The 25801-nt window shown below is 62.4% G+C and overlaps 2 protein-coding genes across 3 annotated transcripts; one reads left to right on the top strand and one right to left on the bottom strand.

The window, feature by feature from the left end:
- The first annotated feature begins 4794 nt into the window (after nucleotides 1–4794).
- LOC138100087 (forkhead box protein J1-like) lies at nucleotides 4795–8107 on the top strand. Its single transcript, XM_068997793.1, has 3 exons — nucleotides 4795–4869; nucleotides 5381–5923; nucleotides 7229–8107. The coding sequence occupies exons 2-3, from the start codon at nucleotides 5429–5431 to the stop codon at nucleotides 8075–8077; spliced, it is 1344 nt and encodes a 447-aa protein (XP_068853894.1). The 5' UTR covers nucleotides 4795–4869; nucleotides 5381–5428; the 3' UTR covers nucleotides 8078–8107.
- An 8756-nt stretch (nucleotides 8108–16863) lies between these two features.
- On the bottom strand, nucleotides 16864–22632 carry LETMD1 (LETM1 domain containing 1). Of its 2 annotated transcripts, XM_068997794.1 has the most exons (9): nucleotides 22453–22632; nucleotides 21731–21921; nucleotides 21273–21388; nucleotides 20990–21072; nucleotides 19576–19762; nucleotides 19378–19479; nucleotides 18821–18973; nucleotides 18486–18582; nucleotides 16864–18033 (listed from the first exon to the last, which is right to left on the bottom strand). In XM_068997794.1, exons 1-9 carry the CDS (start codon nucleotides 22560–22562, stop codon nucleotides 17963–17965), a joined length of 1110 nt encoding a protein of 369 aa, XP_068853895.1. In that variant the 5' UTR covers nucleotides 22563–22632; the 3' UTR covers nucleotides 16864–17962. The 2 variants fall into 2 exon arrangements, with proteins under 2 accessions (XP_068853895.1, XP_068853896.1); XM_068997795.1 differs by lacking the exon at nucleotides 16864–18033 and having other exon boundaries at nucleotides 18495–18582; nucleotides 20990–21076.
- Nucleotides 22633–25801: the final 3169 nt, after the last annotated feature.

Genomic DNA, 25801 nt, shown 5'->3' with positions numbered 1-25801 from the left:
CCTTGCCTGGCCTGGCCTGGCCTTGCCTTGCCTTGCCCTGCCCTGCCTCCCTGTCCCTGCCTGTCCCTGCCTGTCCCTGCCTTGCCTTGCCTTGCCTTGCCTTGCCCTGTCTTGCCTTGCCTTGCCTTGCCCTGCCTTGCCCTGCCCTGCCCAGCCTCCCTGTCCCTGCCTGGCCTGGCCTTGCCTTGCCCTGCCCTGCCCTGCCCTGCCCTGCCTCCCTGCCCTGCCTTGCCCTGCCCTGCCCTGCCCTGCCCTGCCCTGCCCTGCCCTGCCTTGCCCTGCCTTGCCTTGCCTTGCCCTGCCTTGCCCTGCCTCCCTGTCCCTGCCTGGCCCTGCCTGGCCTTGCCTTGCCTTGCCTTGCCTTGCCTTGACTTGCCTTGACTTGCCCTGTCTTGCCTTGCCTTGCCTTGCCCTGCCTTGCCTTGCCTTGCCTTGCCCTGCCTTGCCCTGCCCTGCCCAGCCTCCCTGTCCCTGCCTGGCCTGGCCTTGCCTTGCCTTGCCCTGCCCTGCCCTGCCCTGCCTTGCCTTGCCTTGCCTTGCCCTGTCTTGCCTTGCCTTGCCTTGCCCTGCCTCCCAGTCCCTGCCTGGCCTTGCCTGGCCTTGCCTTGCCCTGCCCTGCCTCCCTATCCCTGCCCTGCCCTGTCTTGCCCTGCCCTGCCTTGCCTTGTCTTACCTTGTCTTGCCCTGCCCTGCCCTGCCCTACCTTGCCCTGCCCTGCCTTGCCCTGCCTTGCCTCCCTGTCCCTGCCTGCCCTACCCATCCCTTACCTTCCTCTGCCTTGCCTCACCTACAACTTCTGGGCCTTCTCTTGCCTTGCTTTGCTTTCCCCTCGCTGCTCTTGCCTTGCCTTTCCTACCTCTCCCCTGACTTGCCTGGAATTGCCGCCACTCCCATGGCACTGCCTGGCCTGCACCAGAGCAGAGCGAGGGCGTGGTAGGCGAGGCAAGGCAAGGCAGGGCAGGGCAGGGCAGGGCAAGGCAAGGCAGATGCAGGCAAGGGAAGGCAGAGCAAGGGTGGGCTAGGCAGAGCTAGGCAGTGGCACTGAAGGCAAGGCAAGCCGAGCGACTCCAAGTGGGTTTTTTGGGAAGCAAAACTGGAAGTCCCAGTGTTGGGGGAGCAGCTGGTAAGGTACCCTGGGTGTAGGAACCCAGAGTGCCGAGAATGCTTCTCTGCCTGTTTTTAAGGGTTTTTACCCCCCTGGACACCACTGGTATAGCTTTAAACCTTGGAAAAAATTACCATCAGTCAGACAACAGCTAGAAAATACAGTGGTGGGAATTAGGTGATAGACTACGATGTAAGATTGTCACAGGGTGAAAAATTTAAAGGTTTTAGGCTTCTCTTTATAGTAAATAGATAAGAGTAAGAAATATCAAAACGGAGGATTGTTGTTGATCTCTAGACCTTCTTCTCCTTCTTCTACCACTCCATATTTTTCAGTAAAAGTAGTTTCGATTGATTGGATAGAAAATTCTGCTGTTCCTGGTCGTGTTACTGAATAATTGGTAAGAAAGTAAAAATAATGTACGTTTTTAGTAACTGTTGGTTAAAATGTCTTTAAAAGGCTGTGTAAATCTTGATAATGAGTCTTTCTCGCTCTCACTCCTATTTTTCCTCTTTCCATGCTGTACCTGGGTCACGCTAGTGGCTCAGTTCCTCTGATAAGACTTAATAAACAACTATCAGGAAGCATTGAAACTACAGAAGACGTCTCGCTTTATCTTTTAAACTCCTTGCAAGGACTTTCAGCGAATTCTCTCCCATCAGGAGAGACTCAATTTATGGCACAATAAAGTGTCACCTGGGGAGGTAAATGCCAGTGAGACATTTCTGTCCTGGCACCTTTGGTGTAGGGGCACTGCTTGGACTTGGATTTGATACTGGAGGTGCTGTCCAAGTTTGGGTTGGTACGCTGCTGAAAGAGGAGGCCAGGGCTTTTCCATGGGAAGGAAAATGTGTAGCCCCCGTGTTTCAGGTGCAGATAAGAAGCTGCCAAGTGCAGGTAAAGGGCAGCAGCATCTTTCTGTCCTGGCATATTTGGTGAGGAAGCATTTCCTGGACTTGTACAATTAGGGAGCTGGTATGCATCTTTTGAAGGTGGTCTCGGGTTCAATCTGGCATGTCGTTTGCACCTTTAGAGGTGGCCTCTTAAAATTTTGGCAGTACATTTCTTTTGGGCAAGTTAAGCAGCTATGCTGAGTCTTGGTGTGCAGCTGGTATCGTGCCCAGGGCAGGTAATGCCCAGAAACAGTTTTCTGGCACCTTTGTTATGGGATCAATCCCCGGATGTTTTCTGTTTTGAAGGAGGGAACCCATTTCTTTCGAGATGGGCTCGTAGTTCCTCTCTTTGGCAAGGAAACCACTTTTGGATCCACACACTGGGTGGTCGTGGTGAATTTAAAGCCCCCCCCCCCCAACAGGCATTTCTGTTGGCTCGAGCTGTGGAACTCAGTGGGAATGCAAAAGCCAGGCTGGTGAGCTGCTCCTCCCGGTACCTTCCGTGTGGGAGCCATCCCTGGTGCCGTTCAGTTTGGATCCCGATTCCGTGCGCCTGAGGCTTAGGAGGGCACACGGAGCTGAGAAGGAAAGGGCAGATACCAGGGCGGGTTCCATGGGCTGGCACCGGAGGCGGCAGCAGCTCTCTCAGCTGACACTTCTGCGAGCTGTGGTTTTGCCGGATGTTTTCAAGTTTGTCGCCGGACTCAGCGAGAATGAAAAAACTTCTTAGCGCCGAGGAGCTCGTGTGTCCTCTTGAGTGGGGTGCAACTAAGAGTTTGTACTTGGAAAGGGAAGATCAGCGCGATCTCTCTGTCCTGGCCCGGTGCATTTGAGAGCAGGGATGTTTGCAACTCGGATGCACACGCTGGGCCATTCAGACGAGCGAGGTGCGTTCGCTTCCTCTGCAAGTCCGCAGCGGCATCGTGTGGTTGTTTGGATGAGCGCTGACAGTCCCCAGGTAAATCCAAGCGCTTTTCTGGCCCGGCCCCGTTCGTGCGGGAGCAGTGGGAGTGGGGGGTCCTTTGTGGATCCTGGCTCCGGGAGGCTGAACGAATGTGATCGTGCCTACAGCTGGGAAGGAAGAGGAAGCGTCTCATTGTCGGCCGTGCAGTTCAGAGGATGCAAAAGGAAGGAGAATTCCAGCACCGCCTCTTTCTCCGGGAACCTTGTCTGTGGGACCGTCTGCGGAACGTTCCCGGCTTTGTAGCTGCCCTCTGGGAGACCGAAAGGCCGTGAGCGTACCCAGAGCTGAGCGCGCAGAGCTGCGTGTGCTGCACGTTCTGAGCTGCAAGGAGAAAGTGAAGACCGGTGCTTCCTTTTTGTTCTGGGACCTTTGGGATGGGAGCAGTTGCTGGGCACAGTAAGTGTTGAAGCTGGGCTCTGCAAGAGCGGAAGACGGGGATGGTCCATGCGGCTGAGCAGGGAAGTGCAGAACTCCGGGGGGATGCGCTGCTTTTCACAAGATGCGAGGTACATTTGGAGACAGCAGCAGCCGGCTGAGAGGGCGCCTTTGGTGACCAATCTTTACCCTTGAGGCAGTTCCGTCGGGTTCGGGAGCTCTGTAGGACTGGAAGAAAGAATGGACATCGAGTTTGGAAGGAAAGCTCCTAGCCCCGGGGCGCATGGTGCTGTTGATATCCTTCAAAGAGAACCTGGAACCCAGAACGTTGTCTCCTCTGCTGTTTCCAGAGGGAAACGATGGAGCTGCGTTCAGCGAGAGAGCAAAAATGTAAACGTGTGCTTTTCTTCTCAGCTACGTTTACCTTAAGGTTCTTCGCGCCTCGGAGTCTAAAGCTAAAGGGAGCTCGGCTCTGTCAGCGCTCATCCAAACAACCACACGATGCCGCTGCGGACTTGCAGAGGAAGCGAACGCACCTCGCTCGTCTGAATGGCCCAGCGTGTGCATCCGAGTTGCAAACGTCCCTGCTCTCAAATGCACCCGGCCAGGACAGAAAGATCGCGCTGATCTTCCCTTTCCAAGTACAAACTCTTAGTTGCACCCCACACGAGCTCCTTTGCCCTCGGGGCTGTGGCGCCTCAGGCGCCAGAAGCGGGGTGGGGGCACGGGGAGCAGCCAAAGGGCTGCTGGTGCGCTTGGGGGGCAGGACGCAGCCCGAAGGGCTGCTGCCGCTGGCTGTGGCCCCAGCTGTGGGGCACGGCGAGTCCCCCGGCACCCCTGGCTACCACCCCCGCCCGACCACCCCGGAGGGCGGCGGGACGGTGCGAGCCTGTCAGCGCCGGGGCCTCGGCCCTGCTCTTGCCCCTTCTTGTTTCCCCCGGATTGGTTTCTCATCCCTTCAGTGCTCCCGCTCTTCCCAAAACCACGCTCTCTCTCCCGACCCGCGCCAGCTGCGGCACGACACCTGCACGGGCTAAGGGGAATGCCGCGGGGCTGGCGAGGGCGGCGGCACGGACTGGCCCGCTCGCCACTGCCGGGGGCTGCAGCGAGCGAGGGAGCGCTCGGGGGATGCCCCGGCTCCCTGGCTGCCGCTCGGCACCGCGCACCGAGCGAGCCGCCGCTGCTGCGCTGAGCCTGAGCTGGGGCCGTTTGGCGGCCGGGCGAGCAAATGCCCGTTCCTGGGAACGGCCGCGAGCCCCCCGCCCCAAACGGCCGCGCCGCCCGCGAGCCGAGGGTTCCGCACCGCTCCCGCCGCCCAAACGCCGCCGCAGCCGGGCCAGCAGCCGCCGCTGCCCTCCGGCCGCTCTCTCTCTCGCTTTCTCTCGCTCTCCTGGCCCAAAAGCCACGCCGGCATCGCGGCTTTGCAGCCCGGATTTGCCGGAGCCAGCACCGCATCCCCTGCCCGGCTCTCCCCAAAGCCCGAAGCTGCCGGCTCGCTCGGAGGGACGCTCCCAGCGCCTCCCCCTGCTACGGTTGGTTTTGGGGAGCAGGGGAATGGGAGAAATAAGAAACAAATAGCATCAAGCTGAAGGAAGGTGGTGGCGGGGATGGGACAGGACGGGAGGGAATGGACGACGACTTCAGGTTCTTTTGTCGAGCTGTTGGACGCTGAGAGCTTGTCCTACGACTCGCGGCAGATGGGAGAAACAACCCCGCTTGGTGGGATGGCAGGACTGGATTTGGGTTGTTTCAGGACGGGGAGGCGATGTTGGTTTCTTTCGTTCTTTCGGTGACCAACAGCTCGCTGGGCAGTGCCAGCCCGGCGGGCTGTGGGTGGCACTGGGGCACGGGGCTTAGAGGGAATTTTCCCGAGGCTCAGGGCCGCTAAAGCCCCCCGGGACAGGCGTTGCTGCTCCCGTGCCCAGCGCCCCAGGGACGGGTCTCATCCAGCGGCACCGGGAGCACCCAGGCCCAGCCCTGTCCCGGTGCCAGGCAGTGGCTGCACCTCGGGGAACCTCAACCCTCTCCCTCTTCTTCCTGCAGCATCTGCCCCGTCCGTTGCCTCCCCCTCCCGTGAGGGCACACCGAGGCATGGTGTGCCCCAGCCCCGGGCTCAGCTCTCAGGAGCAATCGAGCACCAGCAAGGAAGAGCAGCATGGTGGCGAGCCAGACCTGCTGTGGCTGGCCAACCTCACAGGCGCCCACATCGGCTTGGCCCCGATCTGCCAGGACCCCGAGGATCGCTGCAGCATCTGGGAGAATCTGGTGAGTCTGGTGGACTTCCAGTGCCCAGGCTTTCCCCTGACCGCTGAGGAGCTGTGCCAGTACATCCATATTCCCCGCACGTCCTCCTCCACCACCTGCACGAGCACCGTGACCACGCGCCAGGCCGTGCCCCAGCCCCCTCCGCCCACGGGGGACATCGACTACAAGAGCAACGCGCACGTCAGGCCGCCCTACTCCTACGCCACCCTCATCTGCATGGCCATGGAAGCCAGCAAGAAGCCCAAAATCACCCTCGCAGACATCTGCAAGTGGATCAGCGACAACTTCCGCTACTTCCGCCGTGCCGATCCCAGCTGGCAGGTAGGAGGAGATCTGGAGCCCTCTCTGGGCTGCCCGGGGTTCTTTCCACAGCCTCCACCCTGCCTGGCAGGGTCCCGTGGCTGTGCTGGATGGCACTGGCAGGAGAGTGGCAGCTGCTGGGCAAGGGCTGGGACAGGACAGAGCTTGGCTGCACACAAACACCACGGCTGCAGGGCTGGCAGAGGGAAAGAGCCCTGCTGGGGGAGAGCCTGGGGCCAGTTTGGGAGCAGGAGGTGCCCGTTGGGTTCGTGGCCCCCGAGGTCCTCTCGGCCTCTCGTTCCGACCTTCCCGGAGCTCTTGTGGGGTCCCAAGACCCTCGGGGCTGAGCACACGTGCAGAAGATGCCAGGGTGAGCGTCCCTGTGTGCTGAGGACTGAGCACAGGACGGGAGGGATGGAGATGCCGCTTGCTGGACAAGTCCCTGGCTGGGCAGGTGCCGAGCACAAGCGCTGCTGCTGGCCAGGCAGGGCAGGGCGCTGGGCTCCTGGCCCCAGGCACAGGCCAAGGAGGCTCCAGTGCTGGCAGCAACTGCTGAGAGTTGCAGAGGGAAGCCTAAGAGAGGTCAAAGAGGGCTGCTGTCCCCAGAGAGCATGAGCATGTCCTCAGGGGCAAGGGGACAGCCCCCAGGCTCACCAGCTTTGGGTGCAGCCCCAGAGTGGCTTTTCCCAGCCCCCTTGGCTCGCTGCCTTCCTCCTCTGGCCCGGGACGCTTTCTAGGAGAGGATAGGGCAGGACAGGACAGGGCAGGAGGGCCCTGGGTGGCTCCTGCCCCTGCTTGGGTTCTTGCTGGCCCAAATTCGCAGCAAGCCCACAATCCTGGGCAGCCGTGATCACCCAGCCAGGGCTGGGCACACCGGCTCCAAACATCCTGCCCAGCCACTGCCCACCTTCTCCCCGACCCTGGGGTCTCCAGCAGTCCTGGAAGCCCATCACTGGTGGGACAAGCCCTCTCGGTCCCTCTCAGAGCCACGTGGCTGCCCCAGCCTCCCCCGGGCAGCTCCGGGAGTGCTTGGCAAGTAGGATCTGGCTGCTTTGGCTTGGCTTTGGGGAGCCCAGGCTGGAGCATTACCCAGCAACTGAATTTCCTTTCTTTTGGGTTTTTTGCTGCACTCCAGGCACATACAGGGATTCAGGGGGTTTCCTTCAGGGCACGCAGCAGCCCGGCACATCTTGATGTTGCCATTTCTGCTTTCTTCTACCAAGGGGCCTCCCTGAAAAAGGTGCTTTTTGCAGCAGACTCCGCACAGGTCTGCCCCCAACAGCAGACAGGCATTCAGCCCTGGGGTTTGTTCTCTTTTGCATCTAGAGCTCCATCCGGCACAACCTCTGCATCAACAAGCGCTTCATCAAGGTGCCCCGGGAGAAGGGCGAGCCAGGCAGAGGTGCTTTTTGGAAGCTTCACCCCCGATACGCTGAGCAGCTCAAGAACGGCACCACCAAAGGAGCCCAGCAAGAAGCACAGCGTGTCCTCAGCCCGGCCACTTTGGCCTGCAGCTCCCCGAGCAGCCTCGAGGTAGGCGCGGAGCTGCAGCAGCTGCTGCAAGAGTTTGAAGCACAGCGTGTCCTCAGCCCGGCCACTTTGGCCTGCAGCTCCCCGAGCAGCCTCGAGGTAGGCGCGGAGCTGCAGCAGCTGCTGCAAGAGTTTGAAGAGTTTGAAAGCAGCCACAGCTGGAACCCTGTGGAGAACGAAGCGGGGCAGCAGCAGCAGCAGCACCAGCAGCCACTGGCCGAGGCCTCTTGGCTTCCCAGCTCTGCCTCGGGGCCCCAGGAAGAGCCGAGCGAGCTGACGGAGCTGAAGGGCAGCATTGACTGGGAGGCTCTCCTCGACTTTGCCCCGGAGCAAGGAGACTTCTCCGCTCTTGAGCACCTGGAGCTCCCACTTCCCACCCCACCCCTGCACCCGACGGCACAAGGGCAGCACCTGGGCTGGCCCCAAGGCCAGCAGCAAGTCCTCCCCGAAGCCAGCCCCACCAAGCTGGGCTTGGATGAAGCCCTGATGGCCACAGCTTTCCTGGAGGCTGTCTGGCACGAGGAGGTGGGAGACAACCCCTCCAATGGCATCTCCGCTGTGCAGGGGGCTGAAAACATCCAGGCCTCTTTGCCAGAGGACGATGCCATAGATTGGGAATCTCTGGCCCACACAGGACTCTATTAGAGATGGGAGATGGTACAGGATTAGATTAGATTAAATTAGATTAGATTAGATTAGATTAGAGTAGATGGATTTAGGGGGGGCTTTCTGGGTGGGATGTAGGAGGGGCCTTGGGGCTGGGTGTAGATGGTTTTATGGATGAGGTTTCTTTTTGCTGCTTTCTGTTCTGTTTTTTGCTCGGGGAACGCTGTGAAGAGCCGCACAGACAGCTCACCACTTTAATTTGTTTCATTTTATGAACAGATTTTTAAGAGATAAAGAAAACAAAGTAGAGAACTCCCCTTTTACCTTCTAGTTTCCCTTCAGCACCGCCTGAGCCTCTGCTCTGCAGGCAGGGACGGGAGATCTGCCCTGCCCAGCCCTGCTCACACACCCAGCCCCAGCACAGGGCAGCTCTCAGCTGCTTCCACGCGGGCACAGCAATTCCCCGGGGGGAAACTGAGGCACGAGCCAGCACCAGCGTGCCCGTGGATCCGCAGCAGCGGCGCAGCACGAGAGCGGCTCTGCTCGGTGCGCTGAGAGCTGGCAGCCCCGCAAATCCCCTTCCGTGCCCCTGCAGGCAGCTCCTGGGGCTGACACGGAGCCACTGCCGGGGGCCCGTCCCTCTGCCTGGGCCGCGTCCCCAGCTGGCCCCGGAGATGCTCGGAGAAGCCCAAGTGGCTTCGGGGCCCTCGTGGTCCTGGGCTGGGATTTTATTAGAGATGGTAGATGGTAGATGATGGACGATAGATGATAGATTTTAGACGTTAGATGGTTGATTATAGGTTATAGGTTATAGGTTATAGATTATAGATTATAGGTTATAGGTTATAGATTATAGGTTATAGGTTATAGGTTATAGATTATATGTTATAGATTATAGATTATAGGTGGTAGATGGTAAACAACAGATGGTAGATGACAGATGACAGATGACAAGATGATAGATGATAGAAGATAGAAGATATAGAAAATAGAAGATAGAAGATAGAAGATAGAAGATAGAAGATAGAAGATAAATGATAAATGATAAATGATAAATGATAATTGATAAATGAGTTTAGATTGAATTAGATGAGATTAGATGAGATGCACTTCGGAAGGGCTTTGGGGGTGGGTGGCTGTAGATGTTTATATCAACAAGGTTTCTTTTCGCTGCTTTCTGTTCTATTTTCTGCTTGGGGAATGATGTTGAAGAGCTGCACAGATACTTCGCCACTTAAACTGTTTGCTTTTTATTAACAATTTTTAAGAGGTATAATAAAGAAAGTAAAGTAGAAAATAACTGCATCCTGAGTGTTTTGTAGCTGGTGAACAAGTTTTTTCCAGCAGGCCTGATCTCCGAAATGCACCACCTTGGGCACAGACGGGGCTTTGTACTGAGGGAGCCAGCCTGGGAGAGCTGGGGGTGCTCACCTGGAGAGGAGAAGGATCCAGAGAGATCCCAGAGGCCCTTCCAGGGACTGAAGGGGCTCCAGGAGAGCTGCAGAGGGCTTGGGCCAAGGGCCAGAGGGGTCAGGATGAGGGGCAATGGCTTCCCACTGCCAGAGGGCAGGGTTGGATGGGATTTTGGGAAGGAATCCATCCCTGGGAGGGTGGGCAGGCCCTGGCACAGGGTGCCCAGAGCAGCTGTGGTTGCCCCTGGATCCCTGGCAGTGCCCAAGGCCAGGCTGGAGGGGGCTTGGAGCAGCCTGGGACAGTGGAAGGTGTCCCTGCCCATGGCAGGGGGTGGCACTGGATGAGCTCGAAGGTCCCATCCCACCCAACCCAGGCTGTGGTTTCATGATTTGGGGGTCTCAGGGTGTGGTGGTTCAGCTGCCACCCCTCCTGGCACGACCTTCATGCCACCCACACCAGCTGCTGGCTCTGCCCGTCACCATCCTGAGCTCTCCTGGGAAATGGGGCTGGCTGCTGCTTCCCAAACATCTCCACGGGGAGTTTTGTGGGGTGCAAAGCCATGGAGCAAACCCGACCCCAGAAAGGATGGGACACAAATGTCCCCGATGCTTCGAACGCTGCCCCAACCCATCCTGTGCCAGGCCTGGAGCTCACCACGTCCCCGTGCCCCGGGCATCAGGGACAGGGTCCCCTCCACAGTGGGGCCTGGGGTGTCCTGGGGGTCTGAGCATGGAGTGGGGGGGGCAGATGACCTGCAATAAATAATATAATAAAGAGTTAGAATTGAAAAAAAATTAATAAAAAATAATATAAATGATCATGAAACACGAAAGAAATCTAGAAATAAAGACTGTCAATAAAGCAAAGAGATAAAAACGTAGAAATAAATAATGATAATGTTATTATTAATAAATAATTATAAATTATTATTATTAACAAATAATCGTTTGGTAATAAATTGTTAATAAAGACAATAATAAAATTAATAATACTAAAATTAATAATAAAGAATAATGACAATAATGATGATGATAATAATAAAATAATAAAAAATAATAAAGTAATAATAATTTAAAAATTAAAATAATATAATAATAATAATAATAATAATAATAATAATAATAATAATAATAATAATAATAATAATAATGAAACCAGAAGTAAAGGCTGGCACTGAAGAGCCCGAGGGTTGGTGGAGAAGGAGGTGGGGGGAATTTGGGGCACCATGAAGCACCACTCGCTCACCACAGCTCTGGCCCCACCAGGAGGGAAATTTGAGACTGAAGCATATCCAGGCAGAGAAATTATTTTCCAGAATGAAAGGCAAAAACCCTCGAAACCTCCCAAAATTCAGCTTTCTTTGCTCAGCCCAGCGCCCATTCCAGCCCAGGCCCTGCAATGCCCCACAGGGGCACACTGGGATGGGTAAAATGGGTAAACTGGGATGGGTAAAATGGGTAAACTGGGATGGGAGCACTGGGACTGAGCTGGTTTTGCTCGGCCTGGTTTTTGGCAGTGGGGGGCACAGAGGTGGCTGCTGTGAGAAGCTGCCAGAAGCTTCCACCGTGTCCGGCAGAGCCAACCCCTGGTGGCTCAGAGGATGGGCACAGCACTGGCCAAGGCTGGGCCAGTTACAGACGGTGGTAACGCCTCTGGGAGAACAGATTTCAGAAGAAATCAAAGCAAAGGTGGGGGCGGAGTTTTAATTCCAGCCAGAGGAGAGCAGGGGGAGAACACGTGAGGGAAACGATGCGGAGACACCAAGGGCAGGGGGGGAAGGAGGGGCAGGAGGTGCCGGAGCCGAGATTCCTCTGCAGGCTGTGGTGAGACCGTGGTGAGGCAGCTGTGCCCCTGCAGCCCCTGGGGATCCACGGGGGATGCAGAGATCCATGGAGGATGCAGAGATCCATGGGGGATGAAGAGATCCAGCCACAGCCCCTGGGGATCCATGGGGGATGCAGAGATCCATGGAGGATGCAGAGATCCACCCGCAGCCCCTGGGGATCCACGGGGATGCAGAGATCCACCCACGGCCCCTGGGGATCCACGGGGGATGCAGAGATCCATGGGGGATGCAGAGATCCATGGATGATGCATAGATCCACCCGCAGCCCCTGGGGATCCACGGGGATGCAGAGATCCACCCACGGCCCCTGGGGATCCACGGGGGATGCAGAGATCCATGGAGGATGCATAGATCCACCCACAGCCTCTGGAGATCCCCAGGGGATGCAGAGATCCACCCACAGCCTCTGGGGATCCATGGAGGATGCAGAGATCCACGGGGATGCAGAGATCCAGCCACAGCACCTGGGGATCCATGGGGATCCAGAGATGCTCCTGCAGCCCCTGGGGATCCATGGAGGATCCAGAGATCCCCCCGCAGCCCCTGGAGATCCCCAGGGGACGCAGAGATCCATGGAGGATGCAGAGATCCACCGGGGATGCAGAGACCCATGGGGGATGCAGAGATCCACCCACGGCCCCTGGTGATCCATGGGGGATGCAGAGATCCACCCACGGCCCCTGGGGATCCACGGGGGATGCAGAGATCCATGGAGGATCCAGAGATCCACCCGCAGCCCCTGGGGATCCATGGAGGATGCAGAGCTCCACCGGGAATGCAGAGATCCAGCCACAGCACCTGGGGATCCATGGGGGATGCAGAGATCCACCGGGGATGCAGAGATCCATGGGGATCCAGAGATCCCCCCGCAGCCCCTGGGGGAGTCCCTGCTGGAGCAGGAGATGCCTGGGATGAGGCTGGGACCCCGTGGGAGCCCCGTGGGCAGAGCGGCCCCGCTGGAGCCTGTCCGGGCAGGGTGACCCCGGGGCAGGGTGACCCCGGGGCAGGGTGACCCCGGGGCAGGGTGACCCCGGGGCTGCAGCGGTGTGAGGGGGCTGTGGGTGGGGGATGGGGGGGATGCAGCCACACTGGAGAAGCTCCTGGAGAAGTCTCCCATGGGAGGGACCCCAGGGTGCAGCAAGGGAGCGGCTCCTGTCCCTGAGCAGCGGGAGGAGCCACAGGGGATGAACTGCCCATGGCCCCCACCCCATGGCCGTGCCCCCCTGGGGTAGGAGGTGGAGCTGGGAAGGAGGGAGGGGTGGGGGGAAGGTGATTTTTTAAGGGCTTGTTTCACTTCTCACTACCCTGCCCCGATTTTGTCGGCAATAAATTCATTTTCTGGCTCTAAGCCGAGCCCCTTTTGCCTTCAATGGCCCTGAGGAGCGACCTCTCCTGGTCCCTGTCTCAGCTCACGACCCCTCCGTTCGAGTCTCGCTCCTCCGGCCAGCGCAGAGGGGAGTGGGCGAGCGGCTCTCGTGGGTGCCTGGCCAGCGGTACCCCAGGACAGGGGCGCTCTGCGATGGGGGGCACTGGGCAAACTGGGAGGGGGAGGAGCGGGGTCGGTGGGGGGCGAACGGGACTGGTGGGGGGTGAGGGGGCAGTGTGAGGGCAGGGAAGGACACTGGGACCAGTTTCTGGGCAATGAGGGGCTCCGGGGTGCCCCAACCCAAGGGGGTCTGTGCTGCACCCCTCTCCCCATGCCCCCCACACGAGGAGCAACTTCTGTTCCATTTTGGGGACCCTGGATGTGCAGGGGCACCCTGGGCTGTCCGGGAGAACCCCCCAGCCCCTGGTTTTAGGCCCCCCATCCCACTGGGGTCCCAGTCCACTCACCTGGAGGATTCTCTTCCAGCTCCAGGGGGTCAGGAAAGCCCCCCAAAATCCCGCTCTGCTCCTGGGGAGCTGCAGCCCAGGCACTGTGGGACACCAGCTGTCAGGGGGGTCTGTCCCCTGCACATCCACGGCCCCCCCAATCCCTCCACAGCACCCCAAACTCCCTCACAGCCCTCTCCCCCTGCTGCCCGCTGTGTCCCCCCCACTCCCAACGCCTCAAAGTCCCCCCCGGTGCCCCCTACTCGCCCAGGCAGGGTGTCCTGGCCCCCGGGGAACGAGGTTGTTCCCACCCAGGAGCCCCCCCAGCTCTTCCTGGGGGAGCGGGTGAGGGGTACCCCCAAACCCTGCAGAGCCGGAGGGGGAGGGCTGCGGTGCCCAACCCCCACCGGGCACTGGCAGCACCCCAGCTCCGACCCCGTCCTCCAGCCTGGCACAGCCCCCCACCCCCAGGGACCCCAGACAGACCCCGGCCTGGCACAGAGCCCCTCCCTGACTCCCCCAGCCCGGAGGACGCCCCCCCTTTCCCTTCCCCTCCCCCTCCCTCTCCCACCACCCTCCCCTCCTGCCCTGCTGGGTGACCTCGGGCCGGGGCACCACCCACGGGATGGGGTCAGTGCCCAACCCTCCGTGCCCCCCGTGCCCCCGCATCTCCACTCACAGGCGGTGGCGGCGGCTCCTCGCTCCTCAGGGCTGCGGTGGGTGAGGGTCCGGCCATGGGTCACCTGCTGGGGGGGGAGGGACAGTGTGGGAGACCCCCCATCCCCTCCCCATCCCCTCCCCAGTGCTCCCCGTTACCCACCCGTGCCCTCCCCCCCACCCAGGATGGGGAGGGAAGATACCGGGGGGGAGATTTGGGACAATCGAGGAGTGGGGGGGCAAAAGGGGCAAGACAGGGGACACTGGGGGGGCGCAATGCGGGGCAAGGAGGGGGCGAGGGCGACGTGAGGGTGGGCTGTGGTGGGGACGGGCTGGAGGTGCAGACCGCACTGGGGGGAGCCTGGCACAGCCCCGGTTCCCCCCTCCCCCCGGTGCCCCCTGCCCCCGTGCCCACCTGGTTCTGGGGCCCCCGCCCCCGTGTCCCCCCGGTCCCGGTGCCGCCGGGGGGGTTTCCAGGAGCTGGTGCCGCTCTCGGGGCTGTAGAAGAAGCAGCGGCCGCTCTCGGGGTCCCGGTGCCGCTCCCAGGACCCCAAAACCTGCAGGGGGGGCCCTGCGGCCATGGGGGGGGCCGCCCGCTGCCTTCCCCCCGCGGTGCGGGAGATGGTGGGGGGCGCCGGGGGGGGCACCTGGGAGGGGGGGAGCAGGAGCCGAGCTGGGTGGGGCACACGGGCAGTGCCCACAGCACGCCCCAGCCCCTGCTGTGCCCAGCCCCCCACCCCATATCCCCCACTGCCCCCTACCCTGCCCCCCCCGGCCGCTGGTGACCCCTTGCCCCACCTCCTGCCCCCCTCAATGCCCCCCGCTCTGCCCCCTCACCTCCCCAGCGCCCCCTGCCCTGTCCCCCCGTCCCACCCCCCCCCGGAACCCCCAAACCCCCCCCGCCCCCACTTCCTCCGCTGCCCCGGCGGGCGGGAAACGGCGGGGGGGGGCGGGGGGGAGGTTTGGGGTGTGGGGGGGTCGGGGGTGCAGGGATGGTATTGGGGGACTGGGGGTGCAGGAAGGGACGGGGGAGCGGGGTTCAGGGAGGGAGGGTGCCGGGGGGGGGGGTCCGAGGGGAGCAGGTGGGGGGGCACAGGGTGTCCGGGGGGGGGCACAGGGTGACCGGGGGGGGGGTACCGGGTGGCCGGGGGTCACCTGGCCCCCACTCACCCCAGTGTCCTGCTGGGACTGGCACGGCGAGGGGGGAAGGGGGGCCCCGTCCAGCAGCTGGCTGGTGCTGAGCCCCAGGGCCCGGGGGGGAGCTGGGGGCGGGGGGACACCCAGGTTATTGGGGCACCCACCCACCCAAAATAATCCTCTGTGCAGCAAGTTGGGAGCGCAGACACCCCACCCCACCCCGGGCCCCAGCTCCAGTATCCCCAGTGTGTCCCCAGTATCCCCAGTGTGCCCCCAGTGTCCCCAGTGTGTCCCCAGTGTCCCCAGTGCCCCCCGCCCTGCGTGCCTGTTGTTACCCTGTGCCCGCCAGTCTGTGACACTCCAGCCCTTTGTGCCCCCAAAGGGGCCCCCAGTGCCCCCAGCCCCGATGTGCCCCCGGTGCCCCCAGCCCCGATGTGCCCCGGTGCCCCCAGCCCCGATGTGCCCCGGTGCCCCCAGCCCCGATGTGCCCCCAGTGCCCCCAAAGGGGCCCCCAGTGCCCCCAGTCCCGATGTGCCCCCAGTGCCCACAGCGTGCCCCCAGTGCCCACAGCGTGCCCCCAGCCCCGATGTGCCCCCAGTGCCCCCAGCCCAGCTCCCTCAGCGCCGCGTCCCCCACCCTGAGCTCCCTGTGCCCTCTCAGCCCCACCCTCCCAGTGCCCCCCAACCCCCCCCCCCTCCAGCCCCACGGCCCCTTCCCAGAGCCCCCCCCGCCCCACTCACCCGTGGGGGTCTCCGGGCTCTGGGTCCCGCTGTTACCGGGCTCTTCCTCGGCCACGTAGGCAGCGGGGACGAAGAAGGGCCGCGCCCAGGGGGGATCCCGGGGTCGCCGCACCTGCCACCAGTCCGGGGTAGCCCTGCGGAGCAGCAGCAGCCGCTCCCCCGCGGCCATGGCCACGTCCCGCCCGTCGTCCGCCCGGTACCGGTAACTGTACAGCGCCCGCAGCCACACGGCCCGCCCGGGCCGGCGCCACCGGCACCGAGGCAGCATCGGCACCCCCGGTACCCCCGGCAGCACCGGCACCCCGGCACCCCTGGCACCCCCGGCACCCCCGGCAGCACCGGCACCCCCGGTACCCCGGCACCCCCGGCAGCACGGGCACCCCCGGTACCCCCGGTACCCCGGCACCCCCGGCAGCACCGGCACCTCCGGCAGCACCGGCACCTCCGGCTCTGGTCACCCGCGCACACGGGAAGGGCTCGGGGGGGGGCGGAACGTTTCCTGCCGCCCCCACAGCTGGCACGGCCCCAGGATGTGGTGACAGGGGCTGGGAGGTGACAGGGGCTGAGGGGTGACATGGCACTGAGAGGTGCTGAGAGGTGACACAGGGTGAGGGGTGACAGGGGCTGAGGGGTGACGCAGACTGAGGGGTGACAGGGGCTGAGGGGTGACACAGAGTGAGGGGTGACACAGGGTGAGGGGTGACACAGGACTGAGGGGTGACAGGGGCTGAGAGGTGACAGGGGCTGGGAGGTGACAGGGGCTGAGGGGTGACACAGGACTGAGAGGTGACACAGGGTGAGGGGTGACACAGACTGAGAGGTGACAGGGGCTAGGAGGTGACACAGGGTGAGGGGTGACATGGCACCGAGAGGTGACACAGGCTGAAGGGTCAAAATCCTTATTTTCCCGTATTTTTCATCCCCATGGATCCCCCACTCCCCCCACCCCCGTGTCCTGCTGGGGGTGACTCCACACCTGACCCCAGACGGATCCCCCGGTGTGGGGCCGGATGGTGCTTCCCCAAAAAACAGGAATTACCAGAATTTGTTCTACTCTTACCCAGATTTTGGTGTTACTGGGGCAACCCAAGGCTATCTTTGCATTTTAATATAATTTTTATTGGAATTAATGCACACTAACACCAGGTCCTGGTTGATCCTGGTGCTTCTGAGTCCCCCTCAAAATCCAGGTGTCCCCTTAAATTCCTCTGAGCTCCCACTGGATTTTTCATTTTTTATTTTCCCCAATTTTGTGAATCCAAAGCTTCTCCTCAACATTACACTTTTTTTTTTGCTTTGTTTCCTGAACGACGCCGTATTTAAGGGGAACACGTAAGTGGAAAAAGAAAAGAAATGGTTAAATTAGATGTGGGGTGTGGCTGAAAAGGGGTTAAATACCCCCCACCGATGAATTCCTCATGGAGGGGGGGTCTCCAATTCAGAAAAAAAAGCAGGAAGGGGGATGGCTCCTACCCTTTGATACCCCAAATCTGCTTCAAAGGGAAACTCTCCAGCTGTCCCCATGCCCCGTGTCAGACAGAGCCCCCGAGGGGCCCCCCCAAAGACACCAGAGCCACGATTCCTTTGGGCTTTGACAAACCCCCCAGCTCTGGGGTCAGGGATTCCTCGTGCAGGGTGGGGCAGGGGGGGTTTAACCCCGCCCAAATCCCTGGAGCCGCCGCTGCCGAGTGGGAAATGCAGTGGGAAAAGGTCTGAGATGCTTCAAGGAGGCTGAATTTGGGTCCCCCACGCTCGGCCCTTCCCACCCCTGGAGTCAGCAGGGGCATCCCAGCTCCGACTCCCTCCCGCCTCCATCCAACCTCTGCTCCAGCCAAACCCCAGAACCCCCCCAAGGCTCTGGGGAAGGTCCCCCCCAGGGATTTGGGAGGCTCTGGGGGGAGTTTGAGGGAGCTTCTGAAGCCCTGGGGGGAGGGGGTGTTACGTTTAAAGACTGTTCAGTAGAGAAAAGGAACAGAGGAAAATCCTCCAGCACCGAGTCACGGCTGCCAAATCCCACAGGAAGCATCCACCAGATCCCACGGGAACATCCCCGGGCCAGGGAGCCGCTCGCTCGCTCTCTCCCACAATTAACGGGATGCAGTTAATTACTGGAATGCCGAAGCCACCTCTCCGAGCTGCCGGCCACTCTGACGGCTCCGAAGGAAGGGAAAACCCAGCGCCAGCTCCACCAAACGCTGGGATTTTGGCAGCACCGGGCTGGGAATGACCGGGTCAGGGCACAAGGCTGAGGGGAGGGACACACAGAGGCCACTCCATGGTCTGTCAGGGTGCCAGGCCGGGCTCGGGGGCACGTGGCCGTCACTCTGGGGGCCGGCTGTAGTTGAGGGACAGCAGGACCATGCTGTGGGCCAGGAGCGAAGCTTCGGAGGCTGGAAGAGCAGAGGAGCAGGGTCAGAGACTGGGGGCACTGGGACAGGCACTGGGGGGCACTGGGCAGACTGGGAGGGCTGGGACTGGGATGGGCGTGGCACTGGGGGATGGTGGGTGTGCTGGGATGGGCCCTGGGTAGACTGGGAGCCCTGTGGTGGGCATGGGGTGGGTTCTGGGGACACTGGGCAGACTGGGAACACTGGGATGGGCATGGGGGGAGCGCTGGGCTCCTGGTCTCACATTTCCCCTCCCACTCCTCTTTTCCTTTCCTCAGGGCTGAAATCAGCCACCAGAGGTCTGTGGGACTGGGACACCTGGGCACGGGCTCTGCACAGGTGTGGGGGCGAGCCTAGAGGGGGACAAAGCCCCCCTGCCACCCCAAAATTCCCCAGGAGCCACACTCCCTGTGCCCAGCGAAGGCTTTCGGGGGTCATCCCCCTCCCAGAGGTACCTTGGAGCTCACAGGAGAGCCTGAGCCACTGCTCCAGCCACGCTCGGCACTCGGCCCGGCCCAGGTGAGTGGAGTTCAGCCCACGCAGGTAACAGGCCTGGGGACACAGGGACAGTCAGGGACGGGCACAGGGAACTCCAGCGTCGCACCGGGATCCTGCTGGGGCTCCAGGAGGGGAAGAGAAGCAGGGAACTGTTCCCCGCGGTGTGATCCCAGGGTGGAAAACATTTTCCCAGAAGACAGCAACCACCACCTGCTCAGGGTGGGGCTGGGGGACCCCCTTGTGCCACGTGAGGTGACACAAGCCCAGGACAGGCGTGCCGAGGTGTCCTCACCGCTCGGAGCTCCTCCTCAGAGAGCTGCCCCAGGCCCAGGCGCAGCAGGGCCCGGTCCAGGTGTCGGATCTCCAGGACGTGGCTCCGCAGCCGATACCGCAGGAAAAAGGCCGGCAGGTGTGGGGTCAGGAACAGCACCTGGCTCAGGGCTCTCTGGGGAGGACAAGGAGGGCACCTGTGAGGTATCCAACCCCTCCTAAAACAGGGGTGGGATCCATTCAGGCCCTTCCACCTGCCCAGGTGGCTCCAAGCGCCATCCGACCTGGCCTTGAACACTTCCAGGGGTGGGGAAATCCCTCCCAGTGCCTTCCCACCTTCACAGGGAGGAATTCCTTCCCCAAATCCTCCTCTGGATTCATTCCCAGCAGCTCCACATCCTTCCCACAGATGGAGGCAGCACTGCAGGTGGCGTCTCAGCTGAGCCCCCCTCTCACCTGCTGCCACGGTGTGGGGATGAGCCTGGGACCTGAGGGCACCTCTGCGGCTTTTCATCTGCACCTGGCCTGGTTTTGGGGGCACACCTGAGCAGGTGAGCACCTGGACTGAGCTGAACTCACCACATGATCCACCTGGAGCTTGTTCAGCGCCAGCAGAGATCCAGAGAACGAGTTCCTCACGGCCAAGAGCTGGGCCAGGTGGGGCCGGGCACCTCCCTGCACCTGAAAGAGCCCCCGGGAGCGCAGGTGACACCTCTGACAGGTGACAACACCTCCCACGGCCCCGAGGGGTGGCAGTGGCACCGCGGGGGGAGGCACCTGGGCACAGAGCTGCTGCAGGAGCTCCCGGGGCTGGGGCTCGGGCAGGGAACGCGCTGCCAGCGCCAGGCTCCGCACCACGGCGGGGTAGGAGCCCCTCCGGATGGAGTCGTAGGCATCCAGGAACTCCACCTGCTGCTTGGGTGTCCAGAACTGGCGGATCAGGAGCTGCCGTGGGAAGAAATACCTGGGAAAAGGCAGGAGACAGGGATTCAGGGAGGGAATGGCAGGGCAGGCGGGTTGCAGGCTGTGGGAAGAGGCCAAGGGAAGTCCTGGGCTGGGGCAGCACAGTCTGACCCCAGGGGCTGTGGGTGTTCATTCCAAAAGGGGAAGGAACCAGGGAATTGTTAAGGTTGGAAAAGCCTGAGGTGATCAGGTCCAGCACTGGCACCAGCACTGCCAAGGCCACCACTGACCGTGTCCCCAAGTGCCACATCCACACAGCTGTTAAATGCCCCCAAGGACGGGGACTCCCCCCTGCCCTGGGCAGCCTGTGCCAAGATGGGACTGCCTTTTTCATAAAGGAATTTCCCTAAAATCCAACCCAAACCTCCCCTCGAGGCTGTTTCCCCTGATCCTGGCACCTGGGAGCAGATCTCGACCCCCCCCCGGCTGTCCCCTCCTGTCAGGGAGTTGTGCAGAGCCACAAGGTCCCCCCTGAGCCTCCTTTGCTCCAGGCTGAGCCCCCTCAGACCCCTCAGCCTCTCCTGGTGCTCCAGCCCCTTCCCCAGCTCCATTCCCAGCTCCAGACACGCTCCAGCCCCTCAAGGGGGCCCAAAACCGACCCCAGGATTCAGAGTGGGGCCTCAGCAGTGCCCAGCACAGTGGGATGAGCACTGCCCTGGTCCCAGTGGCCACGCCATGGCTGGCACAAGCCAGGTGCCTGTGGCCTCCTTGCCCACCTGGGCTCATGTCCACCCACCCCAGCTCCTGTCCTGCTGCTCTGTTCCCAGCCTGGAGCATTCCATGGGGCCAAGGTGAGCCAGGGGCAGGAGCCAGCACTTGGCATGGTCAATCCTCATCCCATCAGCCCCATCCCCTCGATCCCACAGATCCAGCCTGGCCCCATCCCTCTGTGGACCCTTCCCGTCCTCCAGCAGATCCACGTTGCCCACGTCCCCTCTGAGCTGAGGCCACCGTCAGGGACATTAACCAGGACTTGGAGCACTGGGGGCAGGGGCAGCAGAACTGCAAAATCCCAGGGAGGGTCTCTGTGATCATTATTGATTTCATTACATCACTTTACGGGATTCCATGATTCCAACTCCGGTGCCAGGAGCTGGGATTGCCAATCCAGCACTCAGCTCCTCAGGATTCTGGTGTTTGTCCTCACAGCAAGAGGGAGAGCCCGGGCAGATTCCTGCCTCTGGAAATCCCAACTCCACAGAATTGAGGAAGTGGGGACAGTACTCACATCAAGACAATGACCAGGAAGTTGGCGAAGGGCGGGATGGCGATGATCCCGATGGGAATGGCCTTGAGCACATCCCTGCGGAACTGCCTCCAGAAGGAGGGAACAGAGTCAGCATCCGACACCCACCTCCCAAAACTCCCTAAAATCCCCCACACCCTGGTGCTGCCTACAGCTCCCACTCCCTGTTTTTAGGCAGGGAATGTATCACAGAGGAATTCCAGCCCCTCTTCCGTGAGGAGGGAGCGTTCCCGGGAGCTCTGGGGAGGCAGAGCAGGAGGAGCACCTGGCGCAGCCGCTCCATGTCGCGGTACGGGAGCTGCTGCGTGCTCAGCCGCTGCCGGGACATCTTGGACTTGATTTTCCTGATTTCCTTCACTTCCAGGAAGAGTGCCTGGACTCCTGCAGGGACAGAACTCCCTCAGGTACTGATCCCCAGGCTGGGGACAGGCAGTGCAGCCACCGTCCCCACTGCTGGAGAAGCAAAATGTGTCCTCCCCCCACGAGCCACCTCCCAAGCCCCACCTGCTGGGAGCCCCCATTTGGGACCTACCCTTTTGAGACCCCGATGTTTGGATTCCCCCATCAGCACCCCTCTTTCGGGATCCACCTCGTGGGACGCCCCTTTTGGGAACACCCCACCCTCTTTCAGACCCCCTTTTTTCGGACCCACCTGTTGGGACCCCTCTTTCAGCACCCACTTTCTAGAACCTCCCTTTGGGGGCCCCCCTGCTTGGGACTCGCCTGTTTTGAAGGTGCTGTGCAGGACATAGAACCGGGGGAAGCTTCTCTCCAGGTACTGCTCGTACCTGGCGTTGACCCGCCGGGCTGCGGCGGCCACGGCGGCCACGAGGGCGCGGGAGGCGGCGCGGGTGGAGAGGGAACGCCCCTGGCACCTGCGCACCTGGGAACACACCTGGCAACACACCTGGCACCTGCGCCCCCACCCCCCGCGTCAGCTCGGGCCGGGTTTGAGGCTCCCAACACCCCTGGAGAGGTGGGAGGGGGGGAGATGGGACCCCCCGCCCCAGGTCCAGGGGGGTCGAGGGGCCCCGGTTGATTCCAGAATTCCCGTGCCGGGCATTGTGGGGCTCGGGCAGGGGAGGGGGATTGGGGAGAGCGGAAAGGGGTGGCACCGTGGCAGGGATCAGCACGACGGTAATGGAAAGGGTGTGCGATAACGGGGAGGCACTGGAGACTGGGGAACAGGGGGGTGGGGACATGGCCAGGACCGGGGGGTAGCGGGAGAGGACGAGGGGGATAAAGGCGAGGGGACACGACTGCGGTGGGTGTTTAGGGGAGTGTGGTCAGTATTTAATGGGGGTTGCCGCCGGCACTGGGAGGGATGGGGGCTACGGTGGGTGTTTGGGGGGAGTCAGGGCTGCGTCGGCAGCGGGTCTCTCTCAGGGGGGTGTGTCCCGGCCGGTGCCACGGGGCGTGGCTGCCCCGTGGGGATCCGCGCTCACCTGGACACTCCCAGAGCGAGTTGCGGCTCCATCCGCCCCCGAGAGGGGCTCAGGGCGGCGGGGCCGAGGCGCCAGAGCCCCCCACGGGCAGCGGCCCTGGACAGCGCCATCTTGGCGGGTCAGAGGCCGGCGATCACGTGGGGCTCTGAGCGCTGATTGGCTGCCGCGCCGGAAGTGCCAGAGCCGTTTCTTCCTTCCCCCCCCCCCGGCGGGGCCCGCCTCTTCCCCGGCTCCGCCCGCCCGGGAGCTGCGGCTCTGGCCCAGGCCGGAGCTCGGCCCTTCCCCGGTCCTTCCCCGGCTCTCCCCGCCCGAGGGTTGCGGCTCTGGCCCAGGCCGGAGCTCGGCCCTTCCCCGGTCCTTCCCCGGCTCTCCCCGCCCGAGGGTTGCGGCTCTGGCCCAGGCCGGAGTCCGCCCCTTCCCCGGCTCTCCCCCGGCTCTCCCCGCCCGAGGGTTGCGGCTCTGACCCAGGCCGGAGCTCGGCCCTTCCCCGGCTCTCGCCCGGCTCTCCCCGCCCGAGGGTTGCGGCTCTGACCCAGGCCGGAGCTCGGCCCTTCCCCGGTCCTTCCCCGGCTCTCCCCGCCTGAGGGTTGCGGCTCTGGCCCAGGCCGGAGTCCGCCCCTTCCCCGGTCTTTCCCGGCTCCGCCCGCCCGGGGGTTGCGGCCCCGGCTCCGCCCGCCCGTTCCGGCCCCGGCGGTTCAGCGTTGGGGCAGTCGGTGGCCGCGGGCGGGTGAGCCGGGACCTTCCTCCCGCTTCACCGGGGTTTAAACGCTTTCCCAGCCCTTGGGGAGCCCGTGGAGGAGCTGCCGCTGCCCCCGCCCGGGCCTGGGCACGCCGGAGGCCAAATACCCCGGCGGAGGGGCCGGGACCTGCCGAGCCCCATCCCGGTGCCTCCTGCTCCGCCTGAGCCTCCCGGGGCACCGGGCAGGACCCTCGGTCTGTCCCCCCTTTCCTTCGCCGGGCCGCAGAACCGGTTCTGCCCGCAGCCCCGAGGCCCTCTGTGGGTCATTGTTTGTTTTCCTCATTCCAGGTGCCGGAACAAACATTGTCCAAGGATTTTCGGGAAACACCCGCAGCCCCTGCCCTTTCCCGGAGCTCTGCTCGGGAACACCCGCAGCTCCTCAGGAATTCCCGAAACCGGGTGCCACACCGCCTCTTCCCAGCTCTCAGTCAGCCCCTCCGTGTCCTGGCGAACCTTGGGAATGCTTCTCCCTCCATCCAGCCCACTGGGACGTGGGCTTGTGGCACCTGCCACGCAGCCCTGTGCCCAGGTGTTGCTCACTCAGCTGTTGTTTATCGGCAGCCAGCTGGGGAGGGGGTTATTGCTGCCCCCAGCGTGGCCGATAAGGCCGGATCGATGCCGTGGGACGATCCACGCCGCACGTACCCGGCAGGACCGCGGGCACCGAGCAGAGTCCGGGCCCGCGCGGCCGCGGATCAGCGGAGCCGCCGCAGCTCCATCAGCCCCGGCCCGTGGGGCCACATCAAAGCTGGTTAATGGGGTGTTAATTGGTGATTGGGAGATGCCGAAGCCTTTGAGGTGCCTCCGAGCTTCCTCGGGAACTCTGCTCTGGGTGGAGGAGAGGGAGGGAGGGGACACCCCTTAAATAGGGAGGGGTCAGCCCTCGGGAGTGAGTGGGACCTGAGCTCAGGATCCAGAGAGCGCAGCAGAGCCATGCCCACCAAAACCACTCCTGGTTGCGAGCTAGGTGAGTATCCGACCACCCCTGGCAGCTGGCACGGCCCCCAGCCCAAAGCACCTGGGATTTGGGGAATTTGGGCAGTTTCCCAGCTCCAGGCTGGGACCAGTCACACCTGGTTGCAGGTGGGGAGCGAGGCCACCAGTTGGGTTATTCCCATCTTCGACAGCCGCACTGTTGGGTCAGGGCTGAGGGTGAATCTGTGGTGGAGGAGTCTCCCACCTCCTGGATTTCTCCTCATTTTTCCAGGATGTGGTCATTTAGCAACACCATTAGCGATGCCAAGCCGCTCCTGCCCAGTGCTGCATCCCATTCCCAATTAAATCCATGGGCTTGATCCTCAGGAAGGGGGTGGCTGAAAAAGTTATCCCAAGGGAATGCACAGAGAAGGAGGAATTCAGTGAGGGAGCAGCGTTTCTCTCTGGAAAAACCAGCAGCAAACCAAACCAAAGCCCTGTCAGGCCTCTCTCCCCAAAACCATTCTGGGACAGGCAGGTGGGATGAGGGATAGCCAGCACTGCCTGCAGCAGAAGTCAGGGAACTGGGGCAGAATTTGGGGCTTTTGGCATGAAAAGCGGTGCCAGGGCGGGCAAGGTCCCAGCAGAGTTGCAGGGCTCCCAATGGATCCGTGTTTTGGGGTGGAATGAGACGCTGTTGGGAAAAGCTTGGAGCGGGGGCAGGGCCTGGTGGGCTGCAGGTCGAGGGGGGAATCAGAGTCAGGGAATAAATTGAGCTGGAAGGGACCCACCAGGATGATCGAGTCCAACTCCTGGTCCTGTACAGACACCCCAACAATCCCACCCTGGGCATCCTTGAGAGCGTTGTCCAGACACTCCGGAGCTCTGGCAGCCTCAGGGCCGTGCCCATTTCCCAGGGAGCCCGGGCAGTGCCCAGCACCCTCTGGGACAGAACCTTTCCCTGATGTCCGACCTGACCCTCCCTGGCACAGCTCTGCCACTCCCTTGGGTGTGCCCCCACCCACCATGGGGCCTGCACGGGGGTCCGGGGACCCTCTGGGGCCTCACTGGGGCTCAACCCCCACACCAGGGCCCAGGGCCTGCCCTGCTGGGGTCTGCGCTGGGGCCCCAAACTGGGACTTGGGGCCCCAAACTGGGACTTGGGACCCCGTCTCCAACCCTGGGACCTCACTGGGGCTCAGCCCCCAACCAGGGCCCACTACTGGGGTCTGCGCTGGGGCCCCAAACTGGGACTTGGGACCCCGTCTCCAACCCTGGGACCTCACTGGGGCTCAGCCCCCAACCAGGGCCCACCACTGGGGTCTGCACTGGGGCCCCAAACTGGGACCCCAAACTGGGACTTGGGGCCCCATCTCCAACCCTGGGACCTCACTGGGGCCCAGCTCCCCACAGGGCCCACTACTGGGGTCTGCACTGGGGCCCCAAACTGGGACTCGGGGCCCCAAACTGGGACTCGGGGCCCCGTCTCCAGCCTTGGGGCCTCCCTGGGGCTCAGCTCCCCCTCAGCGGAGCCCCGCGGCTCCCACACTTGGGGCTCTGCCCCCCAACCCCAGACCCACATCCGGGCTCAGGCCCCACCACGGCGGTGCCTTGCGGCCTTTCGCATCCCCACACCGCGGTCCCGGAGCCCTCCCCCGGTGCCGTCCCGGTGCCTCCCCCGGTGCCGCCCCCGGC

This window comes from Aphelocoma coerulescens, chromosome 29 (genome assembly GCF_041296385.1).
Source record: "Aphelocoma coerulescens isolate FSJ_1873_10779 chromosome 29, UR_Acoe_1.0, whole genome shotgun sequence".
In the NCBI taxonomy this organism is placed as follows: Eukaryota; Metazoa; Chordata; class Aves; order Passeriformes; family Corvidae; genus Aphelocoma; species Aphelocoma coerulescens.
Note: the sequence above shows the minus strand (reverse complement) of the source record. Positions and strands in the feature narration are given on the sequence as shown.

Coding starts and splice junctions, on each gene's coding strand:
- LOC138100087 (XM_068997793.1), top strand. CDS start 5,429: ATGGTGTGCCCCAGCCCCGGGCTCAGCTCTCAGGAGCAATCGAGCACC. Junction 5,924..7,228: donor GTGCCGATCCCAGCTGGCAG/GTAGGAGGAGAT, acceptor TTTTGCATCTAG/AGCTCCATCCGGCACAACCT.
- LETMD1 (XM_068997794.1), bottom strand. CDS start 22,562: ATGGCGCTGTCCAGGGCCGCTGCCCGTGGGGGGCTCTGGCGCCTCGGC. Junction 21,073..21,272: donor ACATGGAGCGGCTGCGCCAG/GTGCTCCTCCTG, acceptor TTCTGGAGGCAG/TTCCGCAGGGATGTGCTCAA. Junction 19,763..20,989: donor TTCCTGGTCATTGTCTTGAT/GTGAGTACTGTC, acceptor GCCTTTTCCCAG/GTATTTCTTCCCACGGCAGC.